General features: G+C 48.5%; 1 protein-coding gene across 1 annotated transcript in view; it reads left to right on the top strand.

The window, feature by feature from the left end:
* The first annotated feature begins 5,972 nt into the window (after nt 1-5,972).
* ADRA1D (adrenoceptor alpha 1D) overlaps nt 5,973-15,697 on the top strand; it is a 65,455-nt gene continuing 55,730 nt past the window's right edge. The window contains exon 1 of the mRNA XM_063136143.1: nt 5,973-6,962. Within this exon, the coding sequence (XP_062992213.1) occupies nt 6,002-6,962 (961 nt within the window). The 5' untranslated portion in view covers nt 5,973-6,001. The remainder of the gene's footprint in view (nt 6,963-15,697) is intronic.

The following is a 15,697-nucleotide window of genomic DNA, read 5'->3' as shown; positions in this document are numbered from 1 at the left end:
TGCTGGATCAGACTGAGGGTCCACCTAGTCCAGCCCTCTGTTCACACAGTGGCCAACCAGCTGTCAGCCAGGGAACAACACCCTCCCACCCATATTCCCCAGCAACTGGTGCACACAGGCTTACTGCCTCGGATACTGGAGGTAGTGCACAACCATCAGGGCTAGTAGCCATGGATAGCCTTCTCCTCCAGGAATTTATCCAACCCCTTTTAAAGCCCTCCAAATTGGTGGCCATCACTACATCTTGTGGTAGTGAGTTCCATAATTTGACTATGCACTGTGTGAAGAAACCCTTCCTTTTCTCTGTCCTGAATCTCCAACCGATCAGTTTCATGGGATTGACCCCTTTGGGTTCTAATATTATGGGGGGGGGGAGTCTCCCTATCCACATTCTCCACAGCAGGCATAATTTTATACACCTCTATCCTGTCTCCCCTCAGCTTCCTTTTTTCCAAACTAAACAATCCCAGTTATTGTAACCTTCTTTTGAAGAAGCATATGAATCCAAGTAAGCAGGGAGTTTTTTCTTTTGTGTCCTGTCATTTAGATTGTAAGTCTGAGGGCAGGAATTATCTTATTACCGATAAAAACAGAAGAAGGGCCCTGCTGGATCATTATTATTATTATTATTATTATTATTATTATTATTATTATTTTATTTATATAGCACCATCAATGTACATGGTGCTGTACAGAGTAAAACAGTAAATAGCAAGACTCTGCCGCATAGGCTTACAATCTAATAAAATCATAGGAAAACAATAAGGAGGGGAAGAGAAGGCAAACAGGCACAGGGTAGCGTAAGCAGGCACAGGGTAGGGTAAAACTAACAGTATCAGACCGAGGGTCCATCTCGTCCAGCACTCTGTTCATAGAATCATAGAATAGTAGAGTTCGAAGGGGGCTCTAAGGCCATCGAGTCCAACCCCCTGCTCAATGCAGGGATCCACCCTAAAGCATCCCTGACAGAGGGTTGTCCAGCTGCCTCTTGAAGGCCTCCAGTGTGAGAGAGCCCACAACCTCCCTAGGTAACTGGTTCCATTGACGTACTGCTCTAACAGTGAAGTTTTTCCCGATGTAACTTGAGCCCATTATTCCATGTCCTGCACTATGGGATGATCAAGAAGAGATCCTGCCCCACAGTGGCCAACCAGCTGTCAACCGGAGACCCACAAAGCAGGACATGGTGCAACAGCACCCTCCCACCCATGTTCCCCAGCCACCGGTGCACACAGGCTTATTGCCTCCAATACTGGAGGTAGCAGTGCAGCCGCTACACTGCAGAGCGAAGTGCCAGTCATGCCAGCTGTTTCCACTGGTGGATATGACTCGGACTTTGCCACGCCGTGCGCCCACTGTGAAATGTTTAAAAAGGAAGGGAAAAGAAAAAGGTGGTGCCACTCTTCCGTTTGAGGCGCTGCAGAGCCCAGACACTTGTCCACTGGTTTGGCTATGCTGGTTCTGTAGTCCTGAATGATTGATTGATTTGTTGTATTTATATTCCGCCTTTTCCTGCAAGGAACTCAACAAGATCCTCCCCTTCTTCGTGTTATTCTCATGACAACCTGCTGTGACAAGGGTTAGGTGGAGAGGCAGTGACTAAGGCAGGGGCTACACTACTGCTTTTTAATGGTATTGAAGCGCACTGACAACTGTTGGGGCCCAGGACACCTCCCACAGGGCTCCATCCGACGAACATTTTATTGCACGTTCGTTACTGGACACTCACAGATTTTTCGCAGGTCCCTCGCATGACGCCGTCTGCCTCCCGGTCACCTTCCGCCCTTCCTTGAGCCACAAGAAAAAACACCAAAAATCCTAAATATTTTTAACTGTTACCCAGAGGACCTTTTCTTCGGCCACTCCCAGTTTGTGGAATGGCTTGCCAGGACAGATTCGTCAACTTAACAGTCTTCCAGAATTTAAGAAAGCCATAAAGTCTGATCTCTTCCGGCAGGCCTACCCAGCGGAATTTTAAGATGCCTTTTTTAATGGTGTGCTGCTTTTAATGATGCATGTTTGAATTAGTTTTATGTATTTTATGGTGGTTTAATTTGTGTTGTACCCCACCTCGATCCAGAGGGAGAGGCAGGTAACAAATAAATATTATTATTATTATTATTATTATTATTATTATTATTATTATTATTATTATTATTATTAAAACCAGAAGTTGCTGCTCTCTCCTGCTGCATGCGGGAGAAGCAGCACAATTAGAACGCCTGACTGAAAGAGCCTCGTGCTCATTGTGTACTTCCTGTTTTGAAACAGGAAGTAACTGAGCAACGAAACCAGGAGCAGAGAAGCGACGGTAGGGAGCGTGTTTTCCCTCGTGTGATGGCGCCCACAGAGCATTTGCAAACTGCTTTCATAGTGTCCTATTCTGCTTAGGGTAGATTGGCCTAGCCCAAAGTCAGCCAGTGAGCATCATAGCTCACTGAGAGCCAGTGTGGTGTAGTGACTAAGGTGTTGGACTGTGAGTCGGGTTCTAGTCCCCACTCAGGCATGGAAGCTCACTGGGTGACTTTGGGCCAGTCACATACTCTCAGCCCAACCTACCTCACAGGGTTGTTGTTCTGAGGATAACATGAAGAGGAGGAGGATTATGTATGCCACCTTGGGTTCCTTGGAGGAAAAAAGCTGGTATGGAAACGTTATAAATAAATAAATAAATAGGGACTTGAACCCTATCCCCCACCCTGGTCCTAATCCACCCCTCCCCCCTCCCCCAGTCCTAGCAATGAGCACTACACCAAAATATGCGGTAAGAGCTCCAGCTATTGGGCAGTATAGAAATGTAATAAATAAATAAATAAATAAATAGTTGCAAAAAAAAAAAAAAACTGCACCGTCATATGGCAGGCTGGAGAGAGATGGCCTGAGATCCTGGACAGGATCTACACTACTGCTTTAAAATGGTTTATTACAGTAGTGACAACTGTTGGGGCCCAGGACACACTCCACATACAGTTTTCAAAATGTTTCCAAAGTGTCATATTCTGATTAGTGTAGATCTGGCAGCAAACAAGCAGGGTTCACTTACAGGTCCTGGATTTTGATGTGCAGTTTAACCAGCATCAGCTCCAGGCTTTCGAGGGCTCTAAGGCCAAGCACCTTCCCTGCACCCCCCCCCCCCCAATGAGTCTACGTTCTCACTGCCATTGTCACCAGCTGCCACTGCTCCTTGCCATGCGGCCACTTGCCTGCGTGACCAGGCCAGAGAGCCAGCGAGCACAGAGGCCGTGGCATCCGCTGCCCCTCCTTCTAGCCACCACTGTGGCTGCCTGGGCCAGAATGAATCACAGAATCATAGAATAGTAGAGTTGGAAGGAGTCTATAAGGCCATTGAATCCAACCCCCTGCTCAACCCTAAAGCATCCCTGACAGATGGTTGTCCAGCTGCCTCTTGAAGGCCTCTAGGGTGGGAGAGCTCACAACCTCACCAGGCAACTGATTCCATTGTCGTACTGCTCTAACAGTCAGGAAGTTTTTCCTGATGTCCAGCTGGAATCTGGCTTCCTTTAACTTGAGCCCATTATTCCGTGTCCTGCGCTCTGGGAGGATCGAGAAGAGATCCTGTCCCTCCTCTGTGTGACAACCTTTCAAGTATTTGAAGAGTGCTCTCATGTCTCCCCTCAATCTTCTCTTCTCCAGGCTAAACATGCCCAGTTCTTTCAGTCTCTCTTCATAGGGCTTTGTTTCCAGACCCCTGATCATCCTGGTTGCCCTCCTCTGAGCACGCTCCAGCTTGTCTGCGTCCTTCTTGAATTGTGGAGCCCAGAACTGGATGCAATACTCTAGATGAGGCCTAACCAGGGCCGAATAGGGAGGATCCAGTACCTCACGTGATTTGGAAGCTATACTTCTATTAATGCAGCCCAAAATAGCATTTGCCTTTCTTGCAGCCGTATCGCACTGTTGGCTCATATTCAGCTTGCGATCTACAACAATTCCAAGATCCTTCTCGTTTGTAGTATTGCTGAGCCAAGTATCCCCCATCTTGTAACTGTGCCTTTGTTTTCTATTTCCTAAATCTAGAACTTGGCATTTATCCCTATTAAATTTCATTCTGTTGTTTTCAGCCCAGCACTCCAGCCTATCAAGATCACTTTGAAGTTTGTTGAGAGGCAGGTGAAGGAGCAGATTGCAAGGGTAAAGGAGTAAGGCGGGGGGGGGTGGCCCCTTGTCAATGGGCCCCTGCAGCGGCGTGGGCCCTGGTCAGATGTCCAACCATGCCTCCTCGTGACGCCACCCCTGAATCTCACCTCGCTTTGCAAGCATTTCCTTGGAAACCTGGATGCTTTCGTAAAGAAATCAAACAGGTTGAAAGGAGCGTATGTGAGGGGTGTGTGTGTGTGTGCGTGCGGGTATCACCCCCAGGATAATTGCTCCTGTAATATTAAAGGGCTTTAATTGACCAGCGTCTGACAGCAAGCGCTGCAAGCCCTTTGCTGCCCTCTAGCGTCTCTCCGGCGCCTCGCTAAAGAACCGGGAATCCTTCAATGAATCTATTTTGGGTCGTTTTCGGACGCGCAACCCCCCACCCCACCCCGCCACCTCCCCAACGACCCAGAACGTATTTTCTCTCCAACGCTCCGAAGGAAAAAGGTGGGGAGGGGGGGAGCTGGATCCTCCTCTTTGCATCCTTGGGCGCTCGCCTCTCTGCGGCGCATACCCATCGCCAAACTCTCCAAAAAAAAAACCCTCCGGCCCCCGCCAGGCGAGAGACTGTCACCAGCCCTCTCGAGGAGGAGTTTGGGGAGGCGCGTTGCCGGCGATCGCCGCCGCTGCTTGGACATTTCGCTAGACTGATACCCCACCGAGGGGACGTCGAAGGGCGACCTCTCCGCCGCCCCCCTCCCGATAACAACTGAATGCAAAGTTTGCACGCGCCTTCTGCTTCCCCCCTCCCCACCGCCGCCGCCGCCACCGGCCGCCTCTCCGGTTCCCATTGGAGGGCTGGGATCTCGCTGCAAAGGCACTGGTACCTTTCCGTAACGCGGTTTCTCTCCCCCTGCATTGCAAACGCCGGGCTGACAAGCTGGAAGGATGTCCGTGAAACTGACCCGCCGCCGGCGGGTGAAACTGACCAGGCGACGTTTGAGGCGAGGTTCGTTTTTCCCAAAGCATCCGCAGCCGACCCACCTGCCTGGATGAACGGAGTTTGAGCCGGGAGGGGCGGGAGGGAAAGGAAGGAGGGTCATTTATTTATTTCCCCCCACCCCCCACGTACTCACCCACCCGCCCCAATCCGGGATCTTTCTTTGACTTTTATTGTTGTTCCACCTTTTACAAGGGACTTTTTTTGGGGGGGGGGGGGAGAGAGAAATACACGCATTAGCACTGGAGATGTGCAAAGAAGGAAGGCGCAGGGGCTTTTTTCTTCCGGGCTGGGGATCGAGTGGAGGGGGGGGGCGTCCGCTGAGCAGCCCAGGTGGAACACACACCTGATGGACCAAGAGCTGGGAAAGGGAAATCGATGGAAGAGGAGGACACCTCTCTCACACACACGCGCGCGCCTCCTGAAGCTTTGAATCGCCTGGACCGGGGAGGCAGAGAAAATGTGGGTTCGCTGAGGTCCAGCCTCTTTGCGAAATAAATCTGTGCCTGTATGGAGGGTGGGGGGGAGGAGAGAGAGAGAAGTGTGGAGGTGGTAGGTGCTGAACAGCATCCCTGATGGTGTAGTGGGGAGGGGGGGAGTGACGTTGCGAGACGCGTGAGGAGAGATGGTCCACGCTTGCAGGGATTAATTGTGCAAAGCCGCTTGCAGAAGGAGAGGTGGGGATTCACTCCTTGCATCCAAAAAGAGACTTTCCTTTGGCCGGTGGGGACATCATCATCCGAGGGGCAAAAGTCACAATCCTGATAGGAGCTGAGGAGGTGGCGGGCCGTGGGGGTGGGCGGCAGCGGTCGCTCCTCTCCTCCTCGGCATCCCGGTCACGCCGAACCCGTCCCGTCCCCCCCGTCCCCCCTCATGGAGACCGGACCTTTTTAAAAAAGAATGACTTTCTCTGACCGGATTAATGCCAGCTTGAATGGGAACCTCACGGGAGAGGAGTCTGGCGGGTTTAACGGGTCCTGGGCAGGAGAGGATGTTAGTTCTAACAGCAGCAACTCCTCCTTGGCTCTGAGGTTGACCCTGCAGTCCGTGGGGGTGGGGGTCTTCCTGGCCATCTTCATCCTCTCGGCCATCGTGGGCAACATCCTGGTCATCCTCTCGGTGGCCTGCAACCGTCAGCTGCAGACGGTGACCAACTACTTCATCATCAACTTGGCCATCGCCGACTTGCTCCTGAGCACCACCGTCTTGCCCTTCTCGGCCACCTTGGAGGTGCTGGACCTCTGGATCTTTGGCCGCATCTTCTGCGACATCTGGGCAGCGGTGGACGTCCTGTGTTGCACTGCCTCCATCATGAGCCTGTGCATCATCTCCGTGGATCGTTACATCGGGGTCAAGTACTCGCTCAAATACCCCACCATCATGACCGAGAAGAAGGCTGTGATCATCTTGGTGGTGGTCTGGCTCTCTTCCATGGTCATCTCCATCGGGCCCCTCTTGGGCTGGAAGGAGCCTCCGCCGGACAATGAGGAACACTGCGACATCACCCAGGAGCCCGGCTATGCCCTCTTCTCCTCCCTCTTCTCCTTCTACTTGCCCCTGCTGGTCATCCTGGTGATGTACTTCAACATCTACGTGGTGGCCAGGAGGACCACCAAGAGCTTGGAGGCCGGAGTCAAGAGAGAGCGGGGCAAGTCCATGGAGGTCGTGCTACGGATCCACTGCCGCAGCGTCCTCGAGGACTCCCTGGCCAGCACCAAGGGCAAAGGGCACACCTTCCGGAGCTCCCTCTCGGTGCGCCTCTTGAAATTCTCCAGGGAGAAGAAAGCCGCCAAGACGCTCGCCATCGTGGTCGGCGTGTTCATTCTCTGCTGGCTGCCTTTCTTTTTCGTACTGTCTTTCGGTAAGTGAGACATCTCGGCTTCCCTGGGTGCTGTTCACCCTTGGAGTGGGGGATTCCAATTTCTTGTCAAGGTGGTTGAGGAAGGTCAACACTATGAACATGCCGGGTTCTTGCTTGCCTAGGTTTCCTTAGAAATAGGCGTCTCACCAACTCAAATTTTTCAGCAGTGGGAACCATCATCAACCAATATGGGGCCATCCAGTGGACATGAGAGATCTGGTTTTGAAGCCCAGTTCAGCTATAGATAAAGTGGATAGCTTTGGGCCAGCCATGCTCTCTCAGTCTTCCCACTTGATCTGTCAAATGGGACCAGCATTGGCCTCCCTTACAGAGGTGTTGTGACACTATTGCTCTGAGGCCGGATGAGATAAGGATTTTAAATAATAATAATAATAATAATATCCTCCTTTAAAATATGTGCATCCTGACTACTAGCCAACAATTCTGAAGATGGAGTAGAGTATATACAAACACTTTTTTTTTTTAAAAGCAGGTTAACTTGTAAAGGTTAGAAAAGATTAGAGTGGCCTCCAGACTTCGCTTCCAGGTCCCATTCAAAACCTGCCGTTTGGGTCATAGGGTTGTGATGCAGAATGGATGTGGTTCTCTACTTCTGCAGCCTTATGAAGCATGCCACACTTGTTGAGAATTGACCAGCACCCAATTGGCCACTTCCAATTGGAAAGAGGACGTGCCAATCAACCTGAGTTGTGGCTTGGGACCTCATGATGCTTAGTGTCCTGAGGCTTACGGTGGAATGGAAACTGGAAGGCAGCTAGGAGCACCGTTAGGACATTGTGGAATGGGGTAAGCCAGCTTTGCTACATTCAGGGCCCCTGCTCATTCCACTGAATGGGGCCTTGACCATTTGCCCCACAGTCCTACCCTCTTGACGCCACTGACCACACCATTTTGCTGCACCCAGCAATCGCACTGCATAGCGCAAGAGGTCTGTCCCAGGATCCTTTGCAGTGATAAACCCAAGCGTCCCATTTGCAAGGGGTCCTGGCGTGCACATCTCAAAGCTTCATCCCACGCGCCTGCTTCTCTCGGATTATCCCCGTAGCGCTAAGCTTTCGCGGTTGTTTTTGTTTTTGCTACCGGGCGACAGCAATCCTTTGCATACCAGGAAGTGAGTTTAAAGGGGGGGATGTAAAAAAAAAATCATTAAAAAATCAACGGATGACCCAATTCAATTCAAATTTGGTATGCTTAAAGCTCTCCTTAATATCTATTACTGTGCCAATGTTGGTGTCTTTATCTTTAAAGCTTATGCAGATGTAAGCATTTCTTTTAAATCCTGCTCCTGCACCCCAGCGGCGGCTCGGAAGATACGCTCAACAAGTAGGGGCTAAATACAGCGAATCTTTTTGCTTTATTGCACGATTAAGGCAGGATGCATGGGAGTACTTCATAATCAAAGCAGATTATAAAGTGGAAAACTTCTGAGTCCTTTGCATGCAATTCACAGTGATTACACAGTATAACGCTGGTGTGAAAAAGCTATCAGTCTGCAGATAGATCCTTGGCACCCCGACGTATATGGCTTCCCCACAAATGACTGCTTGGGTTTCTCGTGCAGGTGAGCTGGCCCATGCAGAATTTTCCTCTCTTCCTGTTTAGCAAGGCGACAAATGTTCATTCTAGCTAAGGGAAGTCTTCTTGAAGTAATTTGGTACGGACGTCTGTTGCTTTGTTGGTTTGATTCATGCATGTCCACACACTACAAAACTAAATCAGTTTAGAGCTGGTTTTAACTTGTCAGGAAGGTCCCTGTAAAAAAAAGGGGGGGTTGGGGAGGAGAGGAGGAGATGTCCCCACCGGGGGTGGTGGTGGTAATTTCTCCATCTCAGGCTCTTATCATGACACACACCCAGGGAGAGTCCAACTCTTCCAGCAGCTCTGTTGATCCATATCAAGGAACCCATTATAGCAGTTTTCCTCTCCACCAGGAGCAGGACTCTTGCAAAGCTGACATAAAGCTTGATTACACATTCAAGACTAAGCCAAGCCCCAATACTTGGCATGACAACAGAAGAGGAGTACGGCTAAAGTGAGAGGGAACAGGGGATTCTGGGCCGGGCAGGGGGAAGGTGAGGTCAGCATCCCTGCTAATAAAAAAGCGATGATGCTATGCCCTGCCAGCTCTGGCCCCATTCTACCACTGATGCCACAAACCCCACCCACCCTGTCAAGTCCCTCCTACAACTTTTTTTTTTAAAAAATAGATCCACCTGTGCAAAGCTCCTCCTACTTCCTCCAACCCAGCTTTGTCCATGGAAGCCGCTCTGTGGGTAAAAGGACTCTCGCTGATCAGAGCTAGGGGCCATTTATATGGTGACGCTTCGCCTACTCGTTCCCCCCGAAACCCCGCAGCGTCGCTGCTATGAAGTGGCATTCGTAGGGTTATTAAAAGGCAGGAGTGAGCACGGGCCAGGAAAAATCGCAGCGCTGTTCTCCGTCCGTGGTATAACGGGCGGAAAATATCGAGAGAAAGGAAAAGCCCAAGGCTTTTGGTTCGTTTGTTTTCTGGCAACTCTGCGCAACTTTGAAAGCCTAGAGCTGCGCATCTGCGCTGCTACAATTCATAGAAGTTATGCGATATTCATCAAAACTTCCAGAACATTTGAGAACTACAAGTTCAATCGCAGCTTTTAAAGCTCAGCTAAAAACCTTTCTCTTTCCTAAAGCTTTTAAAACTTGATGTTGTTTGGACTTTATACTGTTAGTTTCACCCTACCCTGTGCCTGTTTGCATTTTCTTCCCCTCCTTATTGTTTTACCATGATTTAATTAGAACGTAAGCCTATGCGGCAGGGTCTTGCTATTTACTGTTTTACTGTTTTACTCTGTACAGCACCATGTACATTGATGGTGCTATATAAATAAATAATAATAATAATAATAATAATAATAATAATAATAATAATAATGCCCTTCCTTTCATTCCCCAGACTTAACTATTGCCATGGCAGGCATTACTAGGGTGTTGAGCCCACCCCCATGCCTATCCTGCACTGGGATCCACCCCTAACTATGCCCCAGTCCCGTAATACAAACTGAAGCTACCACTGACAGAAAACCAAAAATTGTGGTGGTGATGTCGAGCGTGGTCAGAGGAGGGCAACCAAGATGATCAGGGGTTTGGAAACAAAGCCCTATGAAGAGAGACTGAAAGAACTGGGCATGTTTAGCCTGGAGAAGAGAAGATTGAGGGGAGACATGAAAGCACGCTTCAAATACTTAAAAGGTTGTCACACAGAGGAGGGCCAGGATCTCTTCTCGATCCTCCCAGAGTGCAGGACACGGAATAACAGGCTCAAGTTACAGAAAGCCAGATTCTGGCTGGACATCAGGAAAAACTTCCTGACTGTTAGAGCAGTACGACAATGGAACCAGTTACCTAGGGAGGGTGTGGGCTCTACCACACTAGAGGCCTTCAAGAGGCAGCTGGACAACCATCTGTCAGGGATGCTTTAAGGTAGATTCCTGCATTGAGCAGGGGGTTGGACTCGATGGCTTTATAGGCCCCTTCCAACTCTGCTATTCTATGATTCTATGATTCTATAAAGTTGTGGTAAAAACAATGCATCAAAAAGGCACAGTTTCTCAGGGAATAGCGCAACGTCGCTGCGAGTTGGCAGGTGCATCATGTAAATGATGGGGCGCAACTGCACAGCCACGACAGGGAGCATAGAGAGTATATAGACAAGCCCCCAGTCTGGGGACAAGTACAGAGGAAGATTGTTGCCAACCCAATGGAGACACATGGGGATTGGCCCAAGGCTACCAAATGAGTACCTAGACAGAGGTGGGGGCTACATCCAAATGTCCCCCCCCAAAAAAAAACCCACAAGCTCTCCCCAAAATGGCCATTCCTGACCCCAATTTTTTTTTGTGAACTGCCCAGAGAGTTTTGACTATGAGGTGGTGTAGAAACGTATTAAGAGAAATTCAATGAAATGAAAATTTGCATGGTTGCAACTTCCTGTCTCCATCACCTGAGATGCCCCATGTTTGCAGATTTGCAAAACAGATTTAGGCAGCCTGACAAAACAATGCTCTGCACGTAATTTCTTCATGCAACAGATCACCAACTGACCCCACTCTACTGTCCTAAGGTTCAGTGAGGCCGCCACCCTTGATACATTTTGTGAAAAGATCAGACAAGTTACTGGAGGATTGAGGCCCATCATCTGCAATTGTCCGGGTTAGCAAAACGGCCGATCAAAACGAAAAAGCTTTTGCCCATTTTCAGAAAGTTAGCACAGAGGAGGCTGCGCGGATCTGTCTTGGTAGCAAGTTCTGCAACGTTGGGGCCATTACTGAGTAGGCCCTGCTCCTCTGGGAGGCTAACCTTGGAGGTTTTTGAGGATGGAATTCAGAGCTGGACCTCATTGAAAGATCTTAAGTGCTGGGGGAATTCAGACAGGAGAATAGGAGAAGTCACCAAATAACCAGGGACGGTTTTTGCCTTGATATCCTGAGCTTCCTGAAGGCATTGTGTTGGTCACTGTGGGATACCAAAGGCTGGACTAGATGGAACTTTGTTCTGAATCCAGCAGGGCTGTTACTGTGCTCTTACTTTCTTAACCTATATAAATTATGTATATTGAGCATATTTGCATACTTATATATTTTTTCTAGCATTTCTACCACACCTGTTTAGATAACATATAATCAAGGTGGCATACATATGTTTGTTTCCTTTGTACAATTTAATTATAGCGGGGGGGGAGCTTTGGCTGTCCAGATGTTGGACTACAACTCTCATCATTCGTGATGATTAGCCATGCTGGATGGGGTTGATAGAAGTCACATGTGGATGGCCATGTTAATTATGGGAAAAGGTAAAAAGGTACCTAGTACATGTTCATCCCCTCTTCTAGCTTTTGAGATTTCACTGGGCATTACCTATACACTTTCGAGGCTTTTGATACATCCATAGGGACAAGAATCTTTTAAAAGAAAGAAAGAAAGAAAGAAAGAAAGAAAGAAAGAAAGAAAGAAAGATTATCTGGATGCTGAATTGTATCCCTAGTACCAAATGTGCTTGTACAAGGAACCTTGTAATAACTGTAGAAGCAGGCTGCAAGAAATTTGATTAGCTCACTCTTTCTCTCCTTTTTTGTATACAAGGTGCTAGCCCTGATGGTTTATTCATAGAAAAGGGGAAAGACGTCCACAGCGGATAGAAAAAGAAGCAATAGGTTTAAACAATAAAAAGGTATGATTTGGGTCATACAAGGGATGTGGGGGAACAATCTTATAAAAGAAGTTCCTACCAAAGAAATAAGAATCCATCTACAGGTTACCGTGAACTGAGGCGATAGAAGTTTGCATGATACCACTTCAGTTCACCAGGACCAGATCTACCCTTTGTGTTGTATTGATATGATCCCATCATGGTGACGCTTTATCTCTCTTTCACATTTATATTTTGTAGCATGCACAATGACATCTGTTGCAGTATTCTTGATAATACAGATTAAAAAGCAGGAAACAATGCGAGAAAAGTGGTATGCGGAACATCTAATGCACCCCAATTGTTCTCAGTGCACTACAATACCAATAAAAAGCACTAGTGTAGACCTAGCCCAGGTGAGTGGTCATTTTTGACCAGTCCCTGCATGTAGTAATCTAGCTCTTCAGGCACTGGGCTCTGCTGAACCTTTCATTCTGAAGCAGTACATCCTGGAGAAGTACAATCGTCCGAAGCTGCCTTATACCAAGTGAGGTCATAATGTCCATAGAGCCCAGGACTGTTGACCCCGGCAGGCAGCGTCGCCCCATGGTTACAAAGAGGAGTCTTTCTGAGCCCTCCTTGGAGATAACAGGGCTTGACCCCAGGACTTTCTGCATGCAAAGGAGGCACTTCATTCATGAGCCTAATCTTTAAACATTCTCCCATCTCAGTCTGCCGCCACATTCTGTGTCAGGAGTAAATAGAGGCCTTAAGGAGACCCAGATCTACACCAAGCAGGATATGACACTTTGAAAACAGTTTGAAAACTGAATATGGGGTGTGTCCTGGGCCCCAACAGTTGTCAATGCCGTTACAAACCGTTTGAAAGCAGGAGTGTAGAGCCTGACCTAGATCTCGGGGGCAGCGTAGGAGCTGTTGCAGAGCAACTTCCCCACAGCCACCAGGGGTAACATGAGAAGCTGCAACCCAGGGGGCGGAGTCTGAGCTGTAGCTCCTCCCCTCATCTGCCATGTCTCATCTGCCAGTTTCTGGGAGGAGCAATGCTGATGTGGAGGAGGAGCCACACTATGGGCACCACTCAGGGCGCAGAACATGAGGTGCATGGGCCAAATCAAATCCAACTGGAGACCCATTCTGGCCCTGTAGGGTTCCCAAATGGCAGTGCCTTGTTTATATATTTATTGCATTTATATCCTGCCTTTTTTCCTCCAAGGAACCCAAGGCAGACTACATCCTCCTCCTCCTCTCCAATTTATCAACACAACAACCCTGTGAGGTGGGTTAGACTGAGAGTCAGTGCCTTCCCCAAAGTCACTCGGTGAGCTTCCATGACCAAGGGGGGACTAGAACCTGGATCTCCCAACTCAGTCCAACACTCTAGCCACTACACCACACTTCCTTCCCACCCTGTTTCCCCCATCCACCAGTTGTATGGGGTTTCCCCAGCTTTTGTGAGTTCCCCCCTTCCCCTAAAATGTTGGAATGTCTTTCCTGAGGCTTCGTTACTGGCAGCAAGAACTTTAAGCTAAAATATGCGGGCATTTTTTTGTATTTGGAGCACTGAAAGAGCTTAGATAGGCTGACCATATGGAAAGATACATGGCTCCTGTATTTTTAACAGCTGCATTGAGCAGGGGGTTGGACTCGATGGCCTTGTAGGCCCCTTCCAACTCTGCTATTCTATGATTCTATGAAAAGGTAATTTCAGCAGGTTTCATTTGTACGCCTGCAGCACCTGGTGAAACTCCCTCTTCATCACAACAGTTAAGGCTGCAGGAGCCCTACCCTCTTTTGTATCTGTTCAAGAGGGCAGGGCTCCTGCTGCTTTAACTGCTGTGATGAAGAGGGAATTTCACCAGGTGCTGCAGGCATACAAATGACACCTGCTGAAATTCCCTTTTCTATACAACTGTTAAAGATAGGGTGTCCATATGAATAGGAGATCAGGGCTGCTGTATCTTTAACAGTTGCTTAGAAAAGGGAATTTCAGCAGGTGTCGTTTGTATATATGGAGAACCTGGGGAAATTCCCTCTTCATCACCACAGCTAAAGCTGCAGGAGCTAGACTAGAGTGACCAGATTTAAAAGAGGGCAGGGCACCTGCAGCTTTACCTGTTGTGATGAAGAGGAAATCCATGTTCCCCATATATACAAATGACACCTGCTGAAATTCCCTTTTCTATACAACTGTTAAAGATATAGGACCCCTGTTCCCCTTTCCATATGGTCACCCTAAGCTTGGATAGCTCCTTGAATAGCTCCTTTAGAGTTCTGGCTGAAACCTGGAGCAGATGCTCTGCCCCACTGGCATTGGAGACACCAGCTTCCACTGGACAGCTGCCTCCCCACCCCGGATCCAGGGCTTCTCGTGTTTACCCCTGTTACGGCACAGAATCTGCGCTGCAGAATCACCCACGTATGAAAAACGTAGCAGCATGGATTGAACTGCCTTGAGCATTTGCCAAATCTTTCCCGGTGCATTTCGAGGAAAGGTTAGCAACACCACCTGTGAAGGACGCTGGAGCGCGTCAAGGCATACCTGCTAGGGAGCAGGGGGCGGTGCTGAGGAACCGCTTCTTCTTCAGCTTGGCAGAGTCTGCTCCCAGGCGTGATGATGCAGTCATCAAGAAATACCTGTGCAATTAATCAGGACATGTTTGCATGGCTAATAAGGCAATTTGGAAAAGCTGTCTATTCAACAAGGGAGAAAGGGGTGATTAGCTGAGAGGCGCCTAGCCTGCCTCACGGCTTAAATGCTTGCAGTAACGGGGTCCTTCTATTAAGCAGGACCTGTGAAATGACTCCGTTATCATCATCAACCCGAGGGACCCTAATTGGCACCCTGTAATGAGCTCATCGCCCCTGCTAAGTGACACCTGAATCTATACATTCAGCCTGCTTATATCATCCTTACAAATCAGTCCCCTAGGATGTTTTTTTTTTTTTTTTACCCATCTGTTCATCTATTTGTGGCACATCAACAGCCTGGAAAAAGGAGAGCCAACCTACACCTTGCTTTCAATGAGGTAGTAGAATTTCTGGTTATACAACTTCAGATTGCGTGTGATCACCTTGCATGTAATAAGCTAGCACGTCAGGAACAGGATGACGCTAAACCTTTCTCCTGGATTTAAACTTTACAATCCAGTTTACAAAAGCTTCCAGACCTGCTTGTTAATAGGCAGTTCTAAATTTCTAATGTGTTTACAAGCCAGATTTGTATAATAATGGGGGTCAGTGGTTAACATGGTTAACCTTAACATGGTTAAGTCGTTTGCCCATGAGGTTTAGAGGTGATCCACACATCCTGCAGAAGACAGCAAACTGTACGTCTAGACTTCTGCATTATACTGAAAATAAGGAGGATCATAATTTTGCATGCTCACACTCGTGGATCTAGAAGACTGGCACTCCAGAAAGAAAGCTTTTGCATAGCCCTCTCCCTGATAGGCTAGCTTTCTAGATGCAAGGCAGGTTATGTGGAAGACCTGGGGAGATGTTGGAGGAGACAGGTGACAAAATTAGTATGG

The sequence above is a fragment of the Elgaria multicarinata genome, chromosome 10 (genome assembly GCF_023053635.1).
Source record: "Elgaria multicarinata webbii isolate HBS135686 ecotype San Diego chromosome 10, rElgMul1.1.pri, whole genome shotgun sequence".
In the NCBI taxonomy this organism is placed as follows: Eukaryota; Metazoa; Chordata; class Lepidosauria; order Squamata; family Anguidae; genus Elgaria; species Elgaria multicarinata.
Note: the sequence above shows the minus strand (reverse complement) of the source record. Positions and strands in the feature narration are given on the sequence as shown.